Genomic DNA, 21,765 nt, shown 5'->3' on the forward strand with positions numbered 1-21,765 from the left:
AACAGTTGCAGGCAGATGGTATGCCAGCTTCTACTGTTAACACAATCACTTTTAAGTTGAACTGATTTCAGGGGGGGGGGGAGAGCACACACTTGTTTCCCATAGATCCCAGTAGAATGTTAGCATCTATAAAGGTAGAATCACTCCTATAATTTAAATTAAATACAGAAAAATTGTACTCTAAGCTAATTTTTATTTCTTTCATGAAACAGCTAGGGATGGTTTCATACTGCAGTATAATTTCATTCTCCTCTAGGTTGTCCAAAATGAAGCAAAAAGCTCTTGGGAAAAGGTGATACAACAGAACTGAAATAATAACTAACATGTATATAAAGGAGAACTCAGGACTCATTCTCAATTATTGGATTCAACTCCACTTCCCTCTACTAAGATTTATAGCCCTGCCTAATCTCATTTTCTAAAAATGTGATTGAGCAATTTCTAGCTAATTCCAATGTTATCTGTTCATTCAATACTTTCCGGTCATCCTATAAGTCTAATAGTTGATGGCCTAAAACAGATACAATTTTCTTCTCCTGAATATACATGTCAAAGCAACAGAAGAAATTATATGTGGTGAGGGCAAAATAGCAGAGGATGTGCGCTTCACTTATTTTGCTACATGAAGCACCGTTTGATACCAAACTCCGCACTTGCGTGTTCTATAGTTCCCTGAATATTTTAAGCAACAAGATGGAAGGCAACCTTTTATGCAACAAACCAGGTGAAAAAGAAGAAGCAATTGAAACTCGCTTACCATATAGGGCATTTTTTGATGGTGAATACACAAAAGCTAATGTGTAGAGATAAAAGTTCAATAAGCCATAGAATGACAAGAACTCTGCAGGTGACAACAGTCAAGGATATCATACAACACAGCTCCTGATGCTCATCTCTGAACTGCCAATTGAAAACCTGGACATGGCCTACACCCAAATTATGTATCTAGAGAAGAATTAAAAGTGGCCCCACAATATAAAAGAAACATCCAAAGAAAAGCCCAACAGAAAATCTGGCAACTTTGCACGTAAATTGGTCTGATTCATATTATTATAACAAATCAAAAAGGCATTGTTCCAGGTATAAAACTGTGCATACATGGAACCAGAGGAAACTACACTTCATGACCATAATATCAACAGTGCATGGCAAGTCCCTTGCACAACCACACTGATGCTCTGTGCCTATGGTAGCCAGCCTACCCACCAATCTGTTCTACCATGTTTATTTTTCTGTGGTTGGAAGCAAAGCGCAGCTTTCCCAGCAGGTGGTGATCAAGAGCACTTCTACAGCAAACTGGAACTGAAGAGGCAGTCTGGCACGGGTGGTGCAAACACACTGCTGCGAACTGCTGACATTATGCTCTGAACCTCAAGGGTTGGTTGTAGTAGCCAAGGTAACTGGCACTGCTTCTAAGGAAGTGCACATTCCTATGTTTTTGATGCAGCAGAATGCCTAAACTGGTGATGCATGGTACACCAGAGAAGTATCCCCCTACAGACATGCTAGACTCCAATTAGCAGCTAATCACAGCTGTATTTCCATACACAGTGCCACATACTTATCGTTCAAAACCAGACTCATTCATTTGAATGGTCTGATTGAAACCTGAATCTAACAGGAGGACACAACAAAAGGATATAGTTATGATAATTCGTTGAAAGTTCAGCCACAAAGTTGTCCTGTAAAACTTGTGCTCCAAATCGCAGATACAATATAACAATGCTGGTGGAGAGGGAGAGAGAAACGAAGCGTTACTCTACATTTTGTAATCCATTTTCAAATCAAGAGTTCAATTGAACAGAATAATAATGTGTTATTCTTCCTAATTAAATTTATTATCAGCAAGCAGGAAACCCCCACTTAGAAACACTGACACATCTGGGGTCAAGGGAGAAAGCTGCAGACTTGTGTTGTGTTGTCGTGAGCACATAAGATAACAAAAGGGAAGGACAAAGAAAAATTCGTAGTGCACCAGATCATGGGGCGGGGGGGGGGGGGGGGTTCCTAGGTTCATACTGGAAATACAAACTTTATCAAGGACAGCAGCTGGTAAGTTGTGAGTTGGTGTGTGCTCACTGCAAGGCCTCATGGACTGAGAAAGAGGAAAATCCACATGAGCCGATTGGAGAGCCAGAAATGCAGCCCTGGGCAGACACCCACATACTACCTGAAGGGGGGGGGCAAACTCCTCCCCCCAGCTGGCACATACAAGGCAGAGGCCTTGGGCCACCCAGTGACCAGTGTAGCCAGAGATTGCTGGTACTGCCCCCCCCCCCATGGCTGAAGGCTGTCAGGTGTTCTGTGGTGAGGGAGGCCCAACCATCAAGTTGCACACATGCTGGCAGGACTAAGCTACCGATATATGGACAAAACTGATGAATAATCCTTCCTATGGGCCAGCTGTTGCATGGGAGACATAAACAGGGCGGTGGTCCTGGACACCAGCAGCAGGCCCCAGCAGAGAATAGTCTGCACACACATCCCATGTGCAAACATCGATCCCCACAGCCAACTGGATGCAGTGGCTCCCAATTTAGCACTGAGGCTGCCACTGACTGCTGTAGATGAAGTTGTGCTGAAGCCGTAATTGGAGTGGAAAGGCTCACTCCTCCCCTCCCCCATCAGCCTCCTGTTCCGTCCCTCACCCCAGTTGCTTGTAGGCTGAATAAGTACCTGGGCAGGCTGTTTCAGGTCCTCGGACCTTATGTTTGATATCCCTGGTCTAATATTTGCTTTGTTGGCAATACAAAACAGTTTCCAGTGAACTGCAGTTTAGGATGTTGAGCAACATAATCTATTATTACCATCTTTTACACTCAACTTGTTTACAAAAAGAAAAAAGCTTCTTACCTAATTATAAGCACTACAAATGTCAATGCAGTCAAGAACTTTAGCCTGAGATCTGGGGAAAGGAGAACAAAGAGATATCTGAAACACCTGTCAGAAAACTACTTCATTAGAGCAAAGGCAGATATAGAACTCAGCTCACCAACATAAGGCATGTTACGAAGTTCAGAGCATGCCCTGATTATTAGAAACATGAGGTACAAAATGTACACAGTTGCCACCACAAGGAAAAAGATTTTCATTCCCTGTGAAGAGAATATAAAACAAACTTTTATCAATTAATATTAATATTTACCAATGGATATTTCTTTCCTTTACCTTAGATTATATCTTTATATTATAGAAATATAGACCAACTTCTGTATAAGCATGAACACCTGGCCCATCTGTTCTGTGTAGCTAAGCAGAATAGGATGTGGCACTCCACTGGGGGGATGTTAGGGAGAAATCTAAAATGACAGCCATGAACATGTAAAACACAAAATGCCACTACCACAACAAAGCCAGTTATCTGGACTGTGTGTACATCTCCTAAGCGATCACAGAAAGCAGAAAAGGCCACTTTCCCACAGGAAGTACCAAAAATCTGTAATGAAAATGCCTGACGAAGGTCAAGGCCAAGAGTGAAATATCTGAGACATGTACACATTTACACAGCTAGAACTCCACTAACTGTGGTTTAGTATATTTGTATCTGCATCAAGAGGAGATACAGGCTAGATCTATAAATAGGCTTTCATTGACAGAAGGTTACTCTACCAGCGGAAAAGTGAGAGATGATTTTGATGACTTCTCTGTTCCCACTGCAGGCCCCCACTTTGTCCCTCAAGAGCAGCTTTTAGGGTACTCAGTGATCTGTCCTGGGAGAAGGGATCCGAGCCCAGTGGATCCGAGCCCACATGTTTGCAGGATGACGCTACATCCTAGTCAATTAATGCTTCCCAAACAAGCATGATTTTGCAGTGTTTGCAAGATCTAGTACAGCTAGGGCTCTTGTGCCCCCCCACCACCACCACCACAAGTATACTGAGTTTGCCTGATCATAATCCAGTTGAGCAGAATGCTTTGAGATGCAAACATAGGACACAAAAGTATCTATAGGGCTTTCAAAATATTTTTACAGAATATGCCTCTTCATAAAATAGGAAAATATAACATCAAAAACATGCAAAAAATTACCCATACAATAAAGTTTTCAAGACACTCCTGCATATTTAGTCACATTTTCTTTGTTGTTTCATTTTACATAATTAATCTAATCCTATGTTTTATTCTACTGCATTAACAAGACACTTCTACTGGATTTTATAAACCATTAGAAGATTTTGTTGAATACAGAAGTCCAGTGATGACGAGGTCATGGATTACAGCAAATTCCTGCTGTAGGCATGATAATCACATACTTTAATGAAATCAAATTTCTAATTAAGAAATTTCTGAATTAAGAAACAATTGTCACTAAAAGGCTACCCCCCCCTCCCGCTCAGGCATCATTCCATGAAAATTAAACTCCAACTAGAAAACAATCAACATTAAGTGGCAGACCACACCTTCCACTTAGCAACATGTGTTACACAAAGGACTACAACAGATGGCTGAATGGATAAACAATTTCTTTAAAAGGGCACGATATTTTCCAGAGTTTGCTCTATAAAGCACTATTTGCCACTAACTTACCTGAAAATTACTTGCATCAATCTCATACTGGTATGTTGGGTCATGGAGTTCGTTGACACTTGGTGGGGGGAAAGAAACCAACATCATACAAGGAAATGCACACAGTAGTAAAATACTTCCAGAGAGGATCAGGCAAGGAAGAGTCCAAAGACTTGAGACACAGGTGACAGGTTTTAGGTTTTTAAAGACATTTTAAAAATAGAATATGCAGCAACAGAAAATACAATGTAAGAAACGCTTTAAACAAGTTATCAAGCATGTATGTGCATGCAGACAGACTTAATAGGGTTGACAGGAGGTATCCAGGGATTACAACTGTTTTCCAGGTGATAGAGATCAATTCACCTACAGAAAACGGCTGGTTTGGAAGGTTTTATGCATTTTACCCCCAAACCCACCCTTCACAGGTTCCACCCCCAAAATCTCCAGGCATTTCTTAACCCAAAGATGGCAACCCTATCTTCTGATGCATTTCCTTAAAAGACAATTTATTTCTAATTTCTAATTCGAGTACATAAACACATCTATTTACAAAAATTGAGAAAGGAGACTCAGTTCTGCCTCAATGCCCATTAAGGATCTCCCTGTAAATATCCTGAAGACCAAAATTATTAAATGACTTCCTGTGTTTTCTGAACGGTATCTAACATTCCTGTTTAACATTAAATACGGGAAAAATGAAGACTGCTTTCTGAACTCAGATCTTTGAAACAGTTTACTAAAACAACCATGCTGTAACCCAATATGACCCACGATGGAATAGACCACCATCTATGCCAACAGCATAACAGAACACAAATCCTACAGAAGATTATCTGAAAATCATTAAGTCACATTCTACCGTCACCATCATTAGAGAAAAATTCCTTTTTGACATAGATCTATCACATTCTGGCTGGATTTTATCTTAAATTGTGAAATAAAATTAAACCATTAGTAGGATGACTTCATTTTGCAAATCAGAGAGAAAGTGAACTCCCAGGTCCAACCCAAATTCTACCCAAGCAATCTTATACATGCCAAACAATATATATCTTTATGCATACATTTTCACAGTCAGCTCATATGCTGCCTGGACAATAGAGACCTACATGCTCAGATAACAGAATGACTATTAAAAACAGCAACAACAACAAAACCCTAACAGTAAAGAAACAGCAGCACTTTCCTCAAAGGATGAAGGTCCTGAACCTTGTGGTGTGATCTAACAAAAATTGCTGGAACATTAAAGACAAGCTGAAGAATTGCAGACTACAATTCCTTCCACTGAAAACCCGCTTTGCTCATTCAGGAGTAACTGGAGATTAGAAAGGACAAAAAGACTGAAAGAGACTTACGTCTGCCATATTCCCAAAGTAACAGAAGCCAGCCACAGAAGACCAACAATAAGAAACTTTGGGAAATAAAATGTTAAGCACCTCCTTTCACCCTAAACAAAACAAAAAAGATTAAGAGGACTGAACATTTTTCTAATATAGTTTCATACTGTGAAATATTACTTGATTTATCTTTAAAAAAACAGCAGCATAACTGACCTAGCTCATGAACTCTGCATCCCTGCACTGGCTAGGAAGCATGTACGCATTGTCAATCAAGACAAAAGAACATCCTCCTTTCTGACATTCCTTCCCATTGTATTGCTAAAGTGGTAACTAGCAGACTCCTTAGAAATGCTTTGTTCACCCCAGAAGCCTCTTTCCTGTCCCAGCATCATGCCAACCAGCCAAGAGTTTTATTACTTTCATCAACTAGATATTAGAATTTCAACCCATGTTGAGAACATTCCTGAAGCTTCCCATTCTTCCCCAAATATCCCATTTTGCTCACTTTGAGAGAATTCAGTGGGCTTCAGTCGGGGGTAGGGAACAGAAAAAGTCCAAAAGAAAGTATTTTCTTTTTATTGAAAAAGAATTAATTTAGATCTAGCCCTATATCCACAAGAGATGCTGCACTCGGTAAATTGCTTTTTCCAAAAGATATTACATTTTGATAGGCCTAGCAGGGAAGTCCAAGAACTGTCAATAACAAAGTTAATTTGATGCAATGTTGGACTCTGGCTATCTCTCAGCTCAACCTCACAAAATGGAGTAAGCACCACACCATCTTTAGCTCGCTGGAGGAGAGCGGCTCAGTAAAGACAAGGACAGAATTCAGCCAGTAAATTATCTTTGCCTCACCTGCACTCGGATTCCATGGTACACACAGAGCCAGAACAGCAGCAACGCACACAAGAACAGCGACTGAAAGAGATCATCTAACATTCCAGGGAACCAACTGTTAATTAGGAAGGAGAGAGGGAAAAATGGATCTGCAACAAAAGGGAAGGGAAAAAAATATCATAAGACACTTCTCTAAGTCTGAAAATAATTTTTAAAGTAATTCAGATTCACGGAAGGAATAAATGCAAATGTGCACTATATGGAATACACATTCTATATGCCATTTCCAGTTTATTGGGATTCCAGTTTTGTAGCTAATTATTATGACATGCTTTCTCAAAACATCTTCTTTGGTATTAAAATTATATGAAGCTAACCATCAACTTTACTGGGCAACTCCAGCATTTTTTTTTAAACAAGCATGAGAGCTAAACTAGACTGCACAACAGGGGCTATGTGCTAGATTTTACCCCTTGCAGCCTTAGTTTTGTATTCTAGAAGGAGCCACATCTGCAATTTTCATATGGTGAACAGGATAGCATGATATAGGGTGTACCCCAAGTCTCCATTACCAAACCAGCCTTAGAACCCACCGGGGGGACTCCACAGCCTCCAAGCAGCAGACCTCTGTTACACCTGTGGTCTTTGGTCTTTATACTGCCATTTGGTCTTTACACTGCCCTTCTGCCAAAGTGCTCAGGAAGTACACCAGTGGTTCTCAACATGGGGGTTGCAACCCCTCAAGGGGTCGTTCGGCCCTTTCCTGGGGGTTGTGGCGGTGGCCATGTGCCGGCGGAGGCCACGGCAATGGCAGCGGTGGCAGCATGGCGCTGGCCTCCTCTGCACTGCCTTGGAGCTCACTGAGGCTGCGCGAAGGAAGCCAGTGCCACAGCAAACAGGAGCAGCGGTGGCATGTGCTCCAGCGGTGGCATGGTCACGGCACTAGGCCGGATGAGAATTGCTGATCTACACAATCCTGTGAAGTATGTTAAGAGTGAGAGAGTGACTGGCCCAAGGTCACCCTGTATATAACTGAGCAGGGCTTTCAATCCAGTTCTCTCTGTTCTGATCCTTCGTACTGGATGCATAAGCTCATAGTATATACCTGTTAAATGGCTGAAAGTCTGCACAAGTAGAGGGGTCACCACCAACGGAATAGTACTCATTATCTGTATGCCTGCTTTGTTATAACCTAAGGTCACTGTAGTGAACCCGTAACTGGCTTGACATAGGGGTTCAACTGTCTACCAAGTCTGTAACAGAAATATGTTTGAAATATCGAAAGCACCATTTATTTTATTTTTCCTTCTATTGAACTCACCCATGAGGGGGGCCACTCATGAATTATCTGACTTACCATTATAAAGTAATAGCAAAGGAAGTAGGATAGACATCCATTTTTGCTCTATTCCCCAATCTCTCATGGAAAACTTCCTCAGGGAATGTGCAAAAAGACACTGCAGAGGGACACAAAAGAAATGAGTCCACAGCACACAAAAACAATATGCAAAATCCACAATACTTTCAGGGATACATCTTTCTACAACCAGAAACAACAGGCCAACAGCAAATGAACAGGAACTGTCTCAAGAGAATTCTTCATTTTCTCTCCTGCTCAATTAGGTGCACAGATCATCCTGCATCCCATTACATCCCACAGCCATGCTTTCTTTCCTTGCCCATCCTTTCCTCTAAAGTTATACTCAAAGTGTGTTTCTGTAAAGTATACAAGGCCAGACTGCCTGTGTTGACATTGGAAGCCTCCAATACAATGGCAATTGTTAATGTTCTGATTGAAGAAAAATTGTTATAACCAGACACTGACTTGTTGACACTATATTTACTATGAATACCAGAACTTGTTCTAACACCATGGATGAAAGATCTCACAAGAGCCACCTCTAAACCTGCCACTGAAACAAAGTAAGAGAGAAGTACTCACTGTGACTATGAACGTGAGAACTACAAAGACAAATCGGAACCAGATTTCCACTTGTGAGAAAGTTGGGTTATAAGTTTTCCACTGGAAGAAACAAACAACCATATTAACAAAAAGTGAAAGTCATGAATTCATCACTGACAGCCATAGCAGGGCATTACAGCACCACCTCTACTGGCACTCCCTACTTAAAACTCAGGAGAATAAAGTAACACAACCAACACAGGAGGGTTAAGTATGATTTAACATTCTTTCAAAGGGGAAGAATGATGGCCAACTCAACATTTACTTTTGGGATGTGAGAGCTGCTTTAGCATGGTTACATTCCATATCGCCACTGCAATGCCTTATGGGGTATTCTATGTCTTAACAGCTCCATGATGCAATAGTAACATTTAACTTAGATAGAAGGCTATGAGATTTTCAGGGAAACGCCAATGTTATTATGGTCTTCTTCATATAGAATGTAAAGTAGTCACAAAGGAGCAGCATAGAACAGGCACAATGCTCACGTGTATGAACTAATCATACCACACCAACAAAAAGAAGCTTGTATGGATTTTTTCTGTTTCAATGTAAACTTAATATCCTAACACCTTCCGTGCAACAGTGTGTCTCTTGAAGAATAGCCAGAAAGACTTGTTACATTTAACACCTGAAATTAGGAGATACCAATCCTTCTAAGGTTACATCAGCATTTTGGGATAGTAAACAAAAGGACAAAGGGGCAGGATAAAACCAGATGACTGACACATGCTTCAGACTGTTATGGCTCACAAATAAAAGCAAATTTCATCATAAAATAATTAATTTCAAACAAAAGATTAATTTTAAATATACTCCACCAGGTATTTGAGAACTGAATCTTGCTTTTATAACATTTAATCTAGTAAAGCACCTTGCCAATTCTGTATGCCCAATGTGTCTTGAAAACCAGCAGAGTTCTATTAATGACTAAAGGAATCTACTCATAATGACACATCATAATAAAACTCCGCTTCATTTTTTTTTAAACATGGCAATCTGGAATAAACAGGCCTGTACAATTGATATTTCTTCTTATTGTACATATTGAACCTTTGCTAGAAAACTACAAACTCTTTACAATTACAAAGTAAAGGCTAGGAGACCTGAAATTAAAACTGAACTTTTGTTTTGTTTGTTTTATTAATGCACTTACTATGAAGTTCTTGATATGGTAAATCGAAGAGAGGTTGTGAAAAGCAACAGTGATCTCATAGCGAGTATAGTTCAGGTAGCCAAGATGGACCACTATGATTTCTGCACATTGCTACGAAATATGCCATTGAAGGAAAGAAAAGAGAAAGCAAGGACAGTGTAAGAACAAAATACCAACAGTCAATTTATATTTTTGGGCTTTCAAGACATTCACGGCTAATTCGAGGACTGTAGAGTGAGAAATAGATCAGAATGCCTTTGGGATGCAATTTAGTACAAGTTTCTCTAGAAAGAGCATTCCGGTTCCGCTTCTTGCTATCCATTACTTTAAAAATGTCTCTAGCATCACAGCAGTGCCCCTTTCATAAGACAAAGAACTAAAGCAGAAACATCAGTTGCCTACAGGAGCTGGGTCAGGGCTATTGCATTTTACTGAAGCCAGGGGTAGCCAGATCTGAGCCACGGGTAGTCAAACTGCGGCCCTCCAGATGTCCATGGACTACAATTCCCATAAGCCCCTGCCAGCATTCGCTGGCATTCCATGGACATCTGGAGGGCCGCAGTTTGACTACCCCTGAGAACAGATAACTGATGAACATTCCTATCCCTTATTTAGGTTTCTGGGTGGTAGCGATAGGGTTTAGATACCCAGACACACAAGCATGCACTCTTCTACTGCCGAGCCCATCTACTCACTTTTTGAATAAAAACCATCAATTCAGCACAGTATTGTCAACTCTGGTTGGCAGGGATTTTCCAAGATGCCAAGGTTGATCCTTGAGATGCCAGATTTATAGGAGGCTGTTTAGAAGCCACCCTTTTGTTTATGGCTTTCATTTACAGAGATAGTCCCCCTCCACATCCATTGTAATGTGCTTTTTACCCATAAAAGGAAATAATTCATCAAGAAGTTATTTCAAGGAGCATTTACTTGTGCACAGTTGAGAGTTCTTGTTCGGTTGTGAATTTCCTTGTTGAAGTATTTTATGCTTGCGTTCTCTATTACTCCATTTATTCTAACCAACATATTAAAGTTCACTGCCACGCCTTTCAAGTTATCTGAAATCAAAGCAAAGCAAACAAGTCAGATGGCTTAGGATATAACCTCAGAACTTCATCAGATGTAGGTAACACCCTAAAATTGGGGGGGGATCTACTGTAGTAGAATCTGCTACAATTCAGCACTCAAGAGCATTTTTCCACTGAAGTTGGCAGCTTGTAAGAATATGCACATTCTGAAGTGCGCTTCTGAGCTGGTCTTGGTCATCCAAGCAGCTTTTGGAAAGGCAAATAGCTACTGGTGTTTAACACAAATAATAGGAAGAATACCTAGGCAGCATCCAGATAACCAGAACTGTATATATTCTAGGAATATGTAGCTTTATAATACACATGTGAAATCTGGCATAGGACTTGGCAGCCAGGAAACTCACAGTGCATCTTAAACTAGGTCTCTAAACATCAGCAGTAGAAAGGATTAGTCTGATATAATAGCCAGTGAAGACTCATAAACCACCATTTTCTTGTGATAAGGAGGTGACAATCTAACATTCTGCAGAATAATCTTTTCTACCTCCTATGGCTACCATTACTGTTCTTTCCACACTTTCTTCCAAACTTTAAACATATATGTTCTTGGACTTTTCTACGGTAATCTTGGCCATAGAAATTGAACACTAGAAACAGTATTAACCACATTTCTGAGAATGTTCCTCTACTAATAGCTTTATTTTTATGTTTCATGCAACAGGGGCTGGAGAGGCACCAACTCTCTTCAGGGAGCAACAGTGTATGCATACAGTCAGGTGCACAGTAAATCCACATACACCCCAGAACCCATCTATTCATAAGCCATGACTGCCAAGCAAGGCTACTAGTGCCCCTTCTGTCCCCAGAACACTTGGCTACAGTGATGCAGGTGACGGTTACCTCCAGGCTAGATTTCTGTATCTTGCTCTCTGTGAGCCTTTCCTTTGACCCTGACCCAGAAGTTGCAGCTGATGCAGAATGCGGCTGCTAGAGTCCTCACTGGAACATCTTGGAGAGCTCATATTCAGCTGATGCTGAAACAGCTGCATTGGTTACCAGTGGTGTTCCAGATCAAGTTCAAGGTTCTGGTACTTACCTTCAAAGCCATCCGCAATCCGAACCCTACATATCTGAAGGACCATGTGTCTCCTTATTTCTCCCTCCCCCAAAGCCCTGCGCTCTGCCTGTATGAATAGGCTGGTGGTCCTTGGCCCCCGGGAGGTGTGCCTGGCCTCAACCAGGGCCAGGGCCTTTTTGGCCCTGGCCTCTGCCTGGTGAAATGAGCTCCCAGACAAAATGAGGGACCTGTTGGAGCTGTCACAAGGGGCTGAAGATGGAGCTTTTCTGCCAGGCCACCGGTTGAGGCTAGGACCAGAAAGTTCTGGGTCCCTCCCCTCATCCTCCCCCTTTGGAGGGGGCCCATTAAGACTGATGACAGCTGCTGACTGCAGACTGAACTGACTAACCAGGACTCATAGACTCTGGGGGGGGAGGGTTATGCCACCATTGTTGAGTTTGTTGCTATTTTTTTCTACTGGGATGGAGCTTTATTGAGATTTTTAATTTGTAACCTGCCGTGGGCCGGCTTGCCAAGAGCGGCAGGAAATAAACCCAGAAAATAAATTAATAAAAATAAATAAATAATATATGTAACTGGTAGCAATTCTAATTGTCAGAGTTACTGCAGTAGCCCTTTAAATGTTAGGCAATTACTAATCTGTATCCACGATCTCTCCTCTAGTTCCAATCTACTCTAAATTGAGAGGCAGAGCTGGTCTGGCTTCCTCCCTCCAGCCTTTTGAAGGCCTTCAGCAGGTCTGGGGCATACCCAGTGGCTTCCTTCTACCCATATGCTTTATGGGTGTATGGCTCAGGCTGTGATGGACTAATAACACCTCTTGAGCAATTTCTGCCTCATTACTCTCCTTCCCCATCCCCAGGGTGGAACTCCCAACATCTGATTGTTGGACAGCTGGCTGTCAAAGGGCCAGCTGCCAGTGGGTGCCTAACCCTTAAAGGGCCAGCTACCATTGATCTGCTAGCTGGTGCATTCTACTGGGCCTCGTAGATACTGGGCTTGACCCTGTGGGGAGATGAGAAGGAAGGGGGCATGATGTTTCCTTCACCACTCTAGCAGGTGCTTTATAAACATTATCGCCAAGTAAAGTTTTTCACTGGCTTTTGACATCCTGATTTTTATAATAAGATAATACAGACAATCATTTTGTACCAGAAAGGGTGATGCAGAAATATGCCCATTCTTCGCTGGTCTACCAGGTCTACACACCAGGTGTACAATACAGAAGTTACATGCATTATGTCACCAATGTACTGTAGTTCATCAGATGATTTATTGAACCTCCTTATTGGAGCCTCAAGTGAACAGCAGAAGTAGGCAATGGCTCAGACACCTGACAAATTCCAATACACAACTGACACATCATGTAGGGCCTGGAAGTTTTATGTTATGCAGACACGGGATACAAAAGTGTATAGACAAGGCAACCAAAGTCAAGTCAAGTACAGTCACACTAATCTTAACTACATTAAAACTCTTACCATGTCGATCCATCTGAACTATACATGTTAGCCACAACTGTTGATTGTAAGTAGATAATGACTGTGAACTTAAATTAAATTCTCTTACCTGGAACAAAATGGAAGCATAAGTTAATCCATGTATCTGTATTAGCTATTCAAGGTCTTGTCAAGGTTCAAATTAAGAACCAGGACAGAAGACCTTCCTATTTAAACTCCCCCCACAGTTCTGCTAAATGCTAATGTCATGATTTAGCCCAATATAAAGTAACTTCTCTATTAATCAAGGGCCACATTAAAAACTTTTCATGAATAAAAGTAATTTACTTATATAAAATCAATGTAATTTATACAGAGGGACAGCATACCCTAATGCTGCTGACAACAGACATTTGCCCATACAGTCATAAAACAGGCTCTGAAATTTTGATATGTGAATAGACCAATATATTTTGGGAAGAATACTTGAGAGTTTGGGGGGGTGGAGTTACTGAGCTTAACAAATATTTTGTTTTTAAATTGACTTTTGTAACATGAAATATACCAACATGCCTGCCAACTATTTACATTAGAGACTGTATTTTTAGAGGTCGGAGGAAAGTTAGGGGGTTCACAGAGCCAAGCTGCCTTACGCTGTCTCAGATCAGTTGTCTTCCCAGCCCAGTACTGTCACATTACAAGACACACACAAAAACTGCAATCCCGTGCTAAGTTAGACTGATCTAAACCCACTTAAATCAGTAGGTTTAGAATGGAGTAACTCTCCATAACATTGCACTGGCAGGATTATGCAGAATTCATAACTGATGATGCCAGGGATTGAGCATAGGCTCTCCTGGTTGAAAAGCACACATTCCATCACTGTGCCATTTCATTTTCCATCTATAAAGACTGCAGAGGAAAGGGTCCTCTTCTCCACAGCCTTGTCTAGCTTCACAGAGGTGGGTAAGGACGTAAGGCCTTAAAACATAATGTAAAACTGGAGGACAATCTCTACAACAAAGCAGGGCAGCCAATCATTTCTCAGGCCACAGCCTAACACATGCACAGCTAAAGGAGACAGGCTCAGAATTCCAGTGTGATGCTGCTATGCTAATCCTTCCTGCAATTTAGGCCTTCTCTAGGTCTCATCACAGAGCCTCTTGTGGCGCAGAGTGGTAAGGCAGCTGCCTGAAAGCTTTGCCCATGAGGTTGGGAGTTCAATCCCAGCAGCCGGCTCAAGGTTGACTCAGCCTTCCATCCTTCCGAGGTCGGTAAAATGAGTACCCAGCTTGCTGGGGGGTAAACGGTAATGACTGGGGAAGGCACTGGCAAACCACCCCGTATTGAGTCTGCCATGAAAACGCTAGAGGGCGTCACCCCAAGGGTCAGACATGACTCGGTGCTTGCACAGGGGATACCTTTACCTTTACCTTAGGTCTCATCACAGTCTTTTATACTGCAAGCATTACACAGCAGAGGCTGCCCCCTTTTGCACAGCTGGTTTCCATAAAAAAAAAACCCCACACAGTAGTCTTACCGTGTTCCATGGACACAAGAACTTCAGGTGGAAGTCAGGCCTCAGGGTTCTCACACGCACCGCAATGTTACGGTGAATATGTCACGTAATTCTCAAGAGAATGTCATGATCTCATCGTAAGAGTGCAAGTGAATGAGCAAGATGCTGTGTAAAGTCAGCATGCACCACTTGCGGGCACAGTATGACAAGCCTTACCTCAGGGCCATTGCTCGCCGGAGATACATCAGTGGAATCAATAACAGGGGGACCTACATGATATACAGCAAAAGAGGTTTCAAGACTCAAGAGCACAAAGTGGCATACAACAGTTTTATGTATGTCTTAATAATAATAATAATAATAATAATAATAATAATAATAATAATTATTATTATTAACATCCTACATTTATTCCATAATGCAACTCAAGGGAACATTCATAGGGTTACCAGGCCGACAATCAAATTCTAAACTGAGCATGACAGAACTGTTCAGTATATTAGTTACACAAAAGCTCCTGTAAGAATGGCAGCTATGACTTTGTTCCATGCATAAGAGCTTCTTATGTGCATCAGATATATTTGTACCACTGAAAGATAGAACATAAAGCTGCAGTAGCTTACAATATGACAACAAGCCTTGGAATCTGGAGGTTCTCTAGGCAAACTGGTCCACATCTGGGAAAACAGTTTCTGGGCTTTACTACTGATTGCAGGCAAAAGAAATGAACATGTGGAAGCCTTCTTGCAGACAGAAAAGTGCATGTTCAATTTAGACTAGATTTCCCCATGACATGATGATTTTCAATGTGTGTTGTTTCCCCACTGAGTGATGGAGAGAAACACAGGTTTATTAGTGATCAGACACTGGGGACAAACAATGAGGCGGGGGGGGGGGGATTGTGCCCATATTGCCATCATGGTTGTCTATGGGTTGGATCCAGACTGGCATGAGCAAAAGAAGCTCATACAAGCAGATCTTTCTCCCCTTCCCACAACACACACTCGTGCAAAGAAATGAAGAAAACACCGGATGTCTTGAAGGGCTTTTTCTCATTGCTATAAGGGAAAAATGAGGGGCCCATTTATTACAGAAACCAATCTCTTAGCAAGTATTTAAAAAATCTTACCTGCAATGCCTATTAAGAGAGTTAAACCAAAGCAAATAAAGAACACGACGAACACCAAAACAAAATGCCGCTTGGACAGCGTATACAATCGCATTGGGGCCAACCTACAAACAGCCAAAAAACAGAAAAAGAAAAGAGGAACACATCAGCATTCACTATATTACAGATAATATCTAGAGATAGCACTTAAAAAAACAAAATGGACCCTCTTTTCTTCAAGAACTCATCCAATAAGGTGGAAACTCCATCCAAATGCTGACTAGGTGAGAACATCCTTTCAGCACATCCTTCACAGATAAGCAGTGATCACAACCAGGCACATAATTGGATGATTATCCTGCAACTGTCACAATCCTGAAGTGTGTGCATTGTTTACTGTCTCTCTACATTCTACATATATACAACAAATTGGTAAAATCTGATTTGATGCAACACTGTAATGGAGGAGTAAACCCAGGTTTTCCACTGAATCACTGCTGACACAACCAAGAAAATTTCAAATCACTAAATGCTGGTAAAACTCAACTTGAATCTACAGAAACGCAATAAACAGATGCATTATGGACCATACTTTCAAACTCCGGCTGGTCTGTCATCTGAGAGCCAACAAAACAGAGTGAATTTACTTCAAAATCTACTGATCATCCATGGAGATTTCAGTATTCTGTCTATGGAAAGCTCCATCATTACTTTGAAGGATTTCACTATTATCATATTTGTTAGCTAAACATAATTTCACTTCCACATTACAAGCGTCCTACGATTACAAGGAGAAGATCAATGAGAAGAATGTGGGGGCAAGCAAAGAGTTATGAAAGCGAAGGTTTTTGCCATGCAAAGAAACTAAGAAACCCTTTTATTAAGCCTTTATATCAGAACATTTTAGCAGCATATACATGGCTTAATAATTCTTAACCTTTCTCCTACTTGTTACTTTTACTTCACAACTATCCTGACTGCCAGTGTAGTACAGTGGTTAAGAGTATCAGACTAGCACCTAGAAGACCCAGGTTTGAATCCCCACTCGTGCCATGGAAGCTTGCTGGGCCAGTCACACTTTCACACCCTAACCCAGGGCCGGTTTATCCATGTAAAACATGCTATGGACCCAGCACTTCCGGGGGCCCTGCACAGTACCTTCCCCCCCCCCCCCCCGTGGATCAGTTTGGTAGTCCCCCTCCTGCCCCCTTTTCCCTCTTTAAAGACACCAAGAGTGATATCCCTTTCCACTGCAGGGGACTCCTCTGCCCCCAGTCTGGCTGCTCTGTTATAATTGTACTCTGCTAGAGCTCCATGAATCCTTAAACTTGCTCTGGTGCTACAGGCCCCACAAATCCTTAAACTACTCATGACTTAATCCACTCCCAGGGTTGTTATGAGGATAAAAGAGAGCAGAGAAAAATGATATGCATTGCTTTGGGTCTCTTCTTTCTTAGATTTGATCCACATGTGTGGCTGTCACAAAAGGTTAAGAACCCCAGCTGCTGCTTCTCAACTGAAGCAGACAAACCAAATGACCATAAGGAAAACTAACTTATTTAAGTCATTTAGTATTGTGGCTGGGGTTCCTAACCTTGTGTGACAGCTACACATGTGAATCAAATCTAAGAAGAGAGAAGACAGAGGCCCTTTTGTACAAACTGGTTTCCACCTGGAGGAATAAAAATCCAGCGTGCACAGTAACCTGATTTTGTGCTATTAGCCACTGAAGTTGAGGAGCTGGTGAAACCAGAAGATGTGCACAAGCCAGAAGCTTGCTCCTCTTTCATATTGCCCCCCCCAAAAAAAAGTGGCATACAAAGTCAGAGCTAGGAGATAGCAAAATGCCATCTTGTCTTCCCCCACTCAATGCACTTTATGATGTCCAAAAAGCAGATGAGCAGGTGCACTGAAAGAGGGGCTTGCTCTGGATGAGTCATGCAAGCCAGCCAAGTCAACAAGCTGCAGGAACAGGCAAAAAGAAAGAACACACCCAGGTCACAAAACTCAGGAGGAAAATGCCTCCAGGCTCCAAATGTAGTTTAACTCCAAGTATAATACAAGCATCCCTGATTTACCTCTGATGCAACAGTCCTAAAGGAAAAGACGTCTTAACCCCATCACTCAGAAGCAGAAGAGAAGCAGGAGAAAGAGGGAAAAAACAGACTGTTTAAAGGAGGAGAGGGGCACGAGAACTACTGCATTTATTAATTCAAGCTAGGTAGAAAAATGTAATCAATAATAGCTTAGGATGCCTTTGTCTCTCCCATGACTGTTTTATCATGGGCAATAAACTGAAGATTTATTTAAGGTATGAGCTTTCATGTGCACACGTGCTTTGTCAGATACAATGACACTGTATCTGAGGAAGTGTGCATGTGCATGAAAGCTCAAACCCTGAATAAAATTGTGTTGGCCTTAAAGGTGCCAGTGGACTCTAAATTTGTTCTGCTCCTTCAAACCAACACAGCTTCCCACTTAAATAAACCCAAGAAGTATTTATGTGACTTAAAATTGCAGTAAAGGGTTAAAAGTGATATTTATACCCAACAACAGCTTCTCTACCTAACAAAAATGCCTTGCTAACAACTATGGCACAGTGCCACATAAGAGGGAGAGGCCAAAGTTCAGAAGCAGAATTCCTGCTTTGTATGCAAAAGGTCCCAGGGTCAAATCTTGGCATCTTTTTTCTCAATGAGTGCATGAACATGCTATGTGCTTCTCCTATTTACCAACCACACCTAAAGTGGCTGAATATCCTTGTGCTGCCCTCATGCACAATTCAGGTGGAAGTGGACCTCAGTGAACTCAGTAAAGTCTTCCTGTAGAGAAGGCACAAAAAACTGCATGAGAAGAATACAGAATAAAGTCTTCATTTGGGCAACTTAAATACCAATGGGCACAGGACTAAAAAGTGCATATTACAGGGCTCCCTCCCAAAGCTACTTCCTATGTTGCAAACACAGTTTTATCTTCTTGCCCTTGCTGGTCACTGCACGGTTGAAAATGTACAGAGGTAGACCTGTAAATAAAAAGATAACAACTCAAGTGGATAAAAGCAGTTGCAGACTGTGACCATTGGTCTGTGCTCCTGTAGGATAATGGCTAAGAAACTGTGTATCAACAAGTCTCTCATTCAAACCTTCGAGCCACTATCCTCTTAAACCCTTTATTTGGAATTTAATACTAATAGTACTAACTACTTAAAGGGTAACTGTTAACAAAATGATGTGCATAAAGTGCAATGGAACAATCAAGGCACAGCATAAGAACTTAATAATATTATTTGATTCCTGAAGAACAGGTCCTCTTGACTTTATAGAGGATTTATCTCCATTATAACAAAAGAAAAACAAAGTATTAATTTCTGTTTTACTCCAAATACTGGCAGGAGTTTTCAGTGAAATGATCCAAATTTAGCAATATGGCCTGGTGCCATAAATCTACGGAAGTTGAAGCGATGGTAACTCAGCACTGGAATACCATTTGGTAGAACTGGGATCCTCATTTGGTAAATGAGAGCCAGTTTGGTGTAGTGGTTAGGAGTGCGGACTTCTAATCTGGCACGCCAGGTTCAATTCTGCACTCCCCCACATGCAGCCAGCTGGGTGACCTTGGGTTCACCACAGCACTGATCTGATTGAGCTGTGATATCAGGGCTCTCTCAGCCTCACCAGCCTTACAGGATGTCTGTTGTGGAGAGAGGAAAGGGAAGACTACTGTAAGCTGCTTGGAGCCTCCTTTGGGTAGAGAAAAGCGGCATATAAGAACCAACTCTTATTCCAAAACTGGAATTCAGAACAAGTCCTTTAACAGCAGTGCAAAAAACATAATCTGACCTTGTTTGCTACCCTGTCATGCTGCTTATGTTCACATTAAAATAGGCAAACTTTTGGAATGAAGACCACATTCTTGAATTCCTGCCCATATAAAACTTGAGAAGCGGGGAGCACTTCTAGTTAGTCTTCTTGAAATAAGGAAGGATAAATATGCAGAAAATAAGTATTGAGTCATCCAAATATGAACCACCCACAGTTTAATGAATGTTTTTTTAAAGACATCTGCAAACACTGTGATAAAGCTCTTCAGCCAAAGTAAGAATCCCACAACATGTTTCAATCAAAACTGAAATTAGATTCAAACTATTTGAGAGCTAAGTCATACATTACACAGAACTGAAAGAGTGGAAAAAAGCTGCACTTATGATTTCTCAGATTCTCTTGTAATGCGTGATTTGGACTGTATGGGTCTCACCTGCAGTGAGATGAGGGGGTGCTACAACAAACAAAGTGTGCAATTCCTCATCAGACCCATCAACAGAAACAAAGGCACAAGAAACTCCAGCTGCTTTGATTACATTGTTGTAATGACTGAACATGTTTTTTTATGACAATGTAACCCACTCAAGACATCTAACAACCACTGTCCAGATCTAACTGCTCTCTTTTCTCTCATGCACGGAAGTCCTCACTAGTTAGCAAGTTAAGTTGGGTGGGTGTTCCATTATGTATTCTTTCTAAACACTAGGTATATGGTGCAACCAATACCTATAAGAGGCATTCCTTTCACAGGTATGCTCATTTTTGCCTCTCACATCACTAAATGAGATAAATAAATTCAAGCAGATAGGATACTCCTCAAGGCCTTGTTTCTAAACTCAATGAATGTGTGGCACAATTTAGCAATGTAATCAGACTCATTACCCTTAACTTTAAATGGAGGTTGGGCTGAATGTGACAACTTAGGAATTAGAGCTCAATTCCTCAGGGCCTCTGTGGAGTGCTTTTTTGACTGTTAAAGTCAAGAAAAGCACTCCAGAAAGGCTCTGAGGAATTTGCTCTATTTCCTAAATTTCAGCTTTGAGATTATGTCAGTTGAGATTATGTCAATTGCTGGGACCATACAACAAAGGGACAGTTTATGGCTATTAAAAACACTCTGCACATGTTCAAACCCGCTCTTTTATTAATCCCCAGATTCTAGAAATGATGGAACAGGACGAAAGATTTGGGCGCATTTTCTGGCGAGGATCTTCTCGTGTTCTTACGCCTCACTGGAAAGCAAGAGAGTAAGCGGGACTCGTCTCCCGCCCCCAAGTGAGCTGTCCCCAGTTCCAGCTTCTCGGGAGGCGAAGAGGATGCCCACAAGACAAGGCGCAGCTCCCACCGCCCAGCCTCTGCAACGCCGCGTGAAACCTCCCCCAAGGGCCAGGGGACGGGCGGCGCGCGAGCCCTCAACTCACAGTTCTATATCCATGGCTGCCTGCGCGCGCCGACTAGGCGGAGGCCGCACCAATGAGCGGACCCGCTTCGTGGCAGAAAGAGCAGCGGCGAACGACGCGCCACATTTCCGCACACGTCACCAGCGCAGGGCCCCGCCCACAGGCTCGGACGGAGGTGAGACCACGTGATCGGCAATGCGCAACGCGATTGGCATCAAGTCTCTTTCTCTCCCTCTGCCCCCTTGTGTGAAGCCTTCCGGCGGCTCTGGAAGCTGTTGGGCATGCGCACTGACGAAGCCGGCGTAAGGAGTGGAACTGCCAAGCTTTAAAAAAACGTGGGATAGGAAAAGGCGGTGTGAAACCCTCCGCATATGTGATAGGCTGAGTGCGGGATTCTTGCAAGGTGTCCTGGGAACTGTAGTTGTTTTTCTTGTTTCCTTATCAGTTTAGTTTTTAAAAAACTACTATTATTCACAGGGTTCATGGGAGACCGAGAAGAATCCCGCTTCCCAGCATGGACTCTTTGATTTTATATAGTTATTATAAATAGGTTCTTGGCCTGAAGCA

The 21,765-nt window shown here is 41.9% G+C and overlaps 1 protein-coding gene across 3 annotated transcripts in view; it reads right to left on the minus strand.

Moving 5' to 3' along the window:
* Window positions 1–21,765, minus strand: part of TMEM181 (transmembrane protein 181) — a 31,783-nt gene that overhangs the window by 3,084 nt on the left and 6,934 nt on the right. The window contains exons 2-16 of one of the 3 annotated variants that reach the window (XM_077348580.1): window positions 18,056–18,100; window positions 15,999–16,102; window positions 15,086–15,138; window positions 13,393–13,480; window positions 10,736–10,863; window positions 9,806–9,916; window positions 8,629–8,709; window positions 8,044–8,143; window positions 6,705–6,835; window positions 5,865–5,956; window positions 4,528–4,585; window positions 2,993–3,095; window positions 2,854–2,905; window positions 1,643–1,725; window positions 758–847 (exon numbers count right to left, since the gene is read on the minus strand). In XM_077348580.1, coding sequence (XP_077204695.1) covers window positions 758–847; window positions 1,643–1,725; window positions 2,854–2,905; window positions 2,993–3,095; window positions 4,528–4,585; window positions 5,865–5,956; window positions 6,705–6,835; window positions 8,044–8,143; window positions 8,629–8,709; window positions 9,806–9,916; window positions 10,736–10,863; window positions 13,393–13,480; window positions 15,086–15,138; window positions 15,999–16,102; window positions 18,056–18,100 — 1,319 coding nt within the window. Of the gene's footprint in view, window positions 1–757; window positions 848–1,642; window positions 1,726–2,853; window positions 2,906–2,992; window positions 3,096–4,527; window positions 4,586–5,864; window positions 5,957–6,704; window positions 6,836–8,043; window positions 8,144–8,628; window positions 8,710–9,805; window positions 9,917–10,735; window positions 10,864–13,392; window positions 13,481–15,085; window positions 15,139–15,998; window positions 16,103–18,055; window positions 18,101–21,219; window positions 21,365–21,765 lie in introns of those variants that run through there. The other 2 variants (XM_077348596.1, XM_077348589.1) reach the window with 2 other exon arrangements.

This window comes from Paroedura picta, chromosome 1, assembly GCF_049243985.1.
Source record: "Paroedura picta isolate Pp20150507F chromosome 1, Ppicta_v3.0, whole genome shotgun sequence".
In the NCBI taxonomy this organism is placed as follows: Eukaryota; Metazoa; Chordata; class Lepidosauria; order Squamata; family Gekkonidae; genus Paroedura; species Paroedura picta.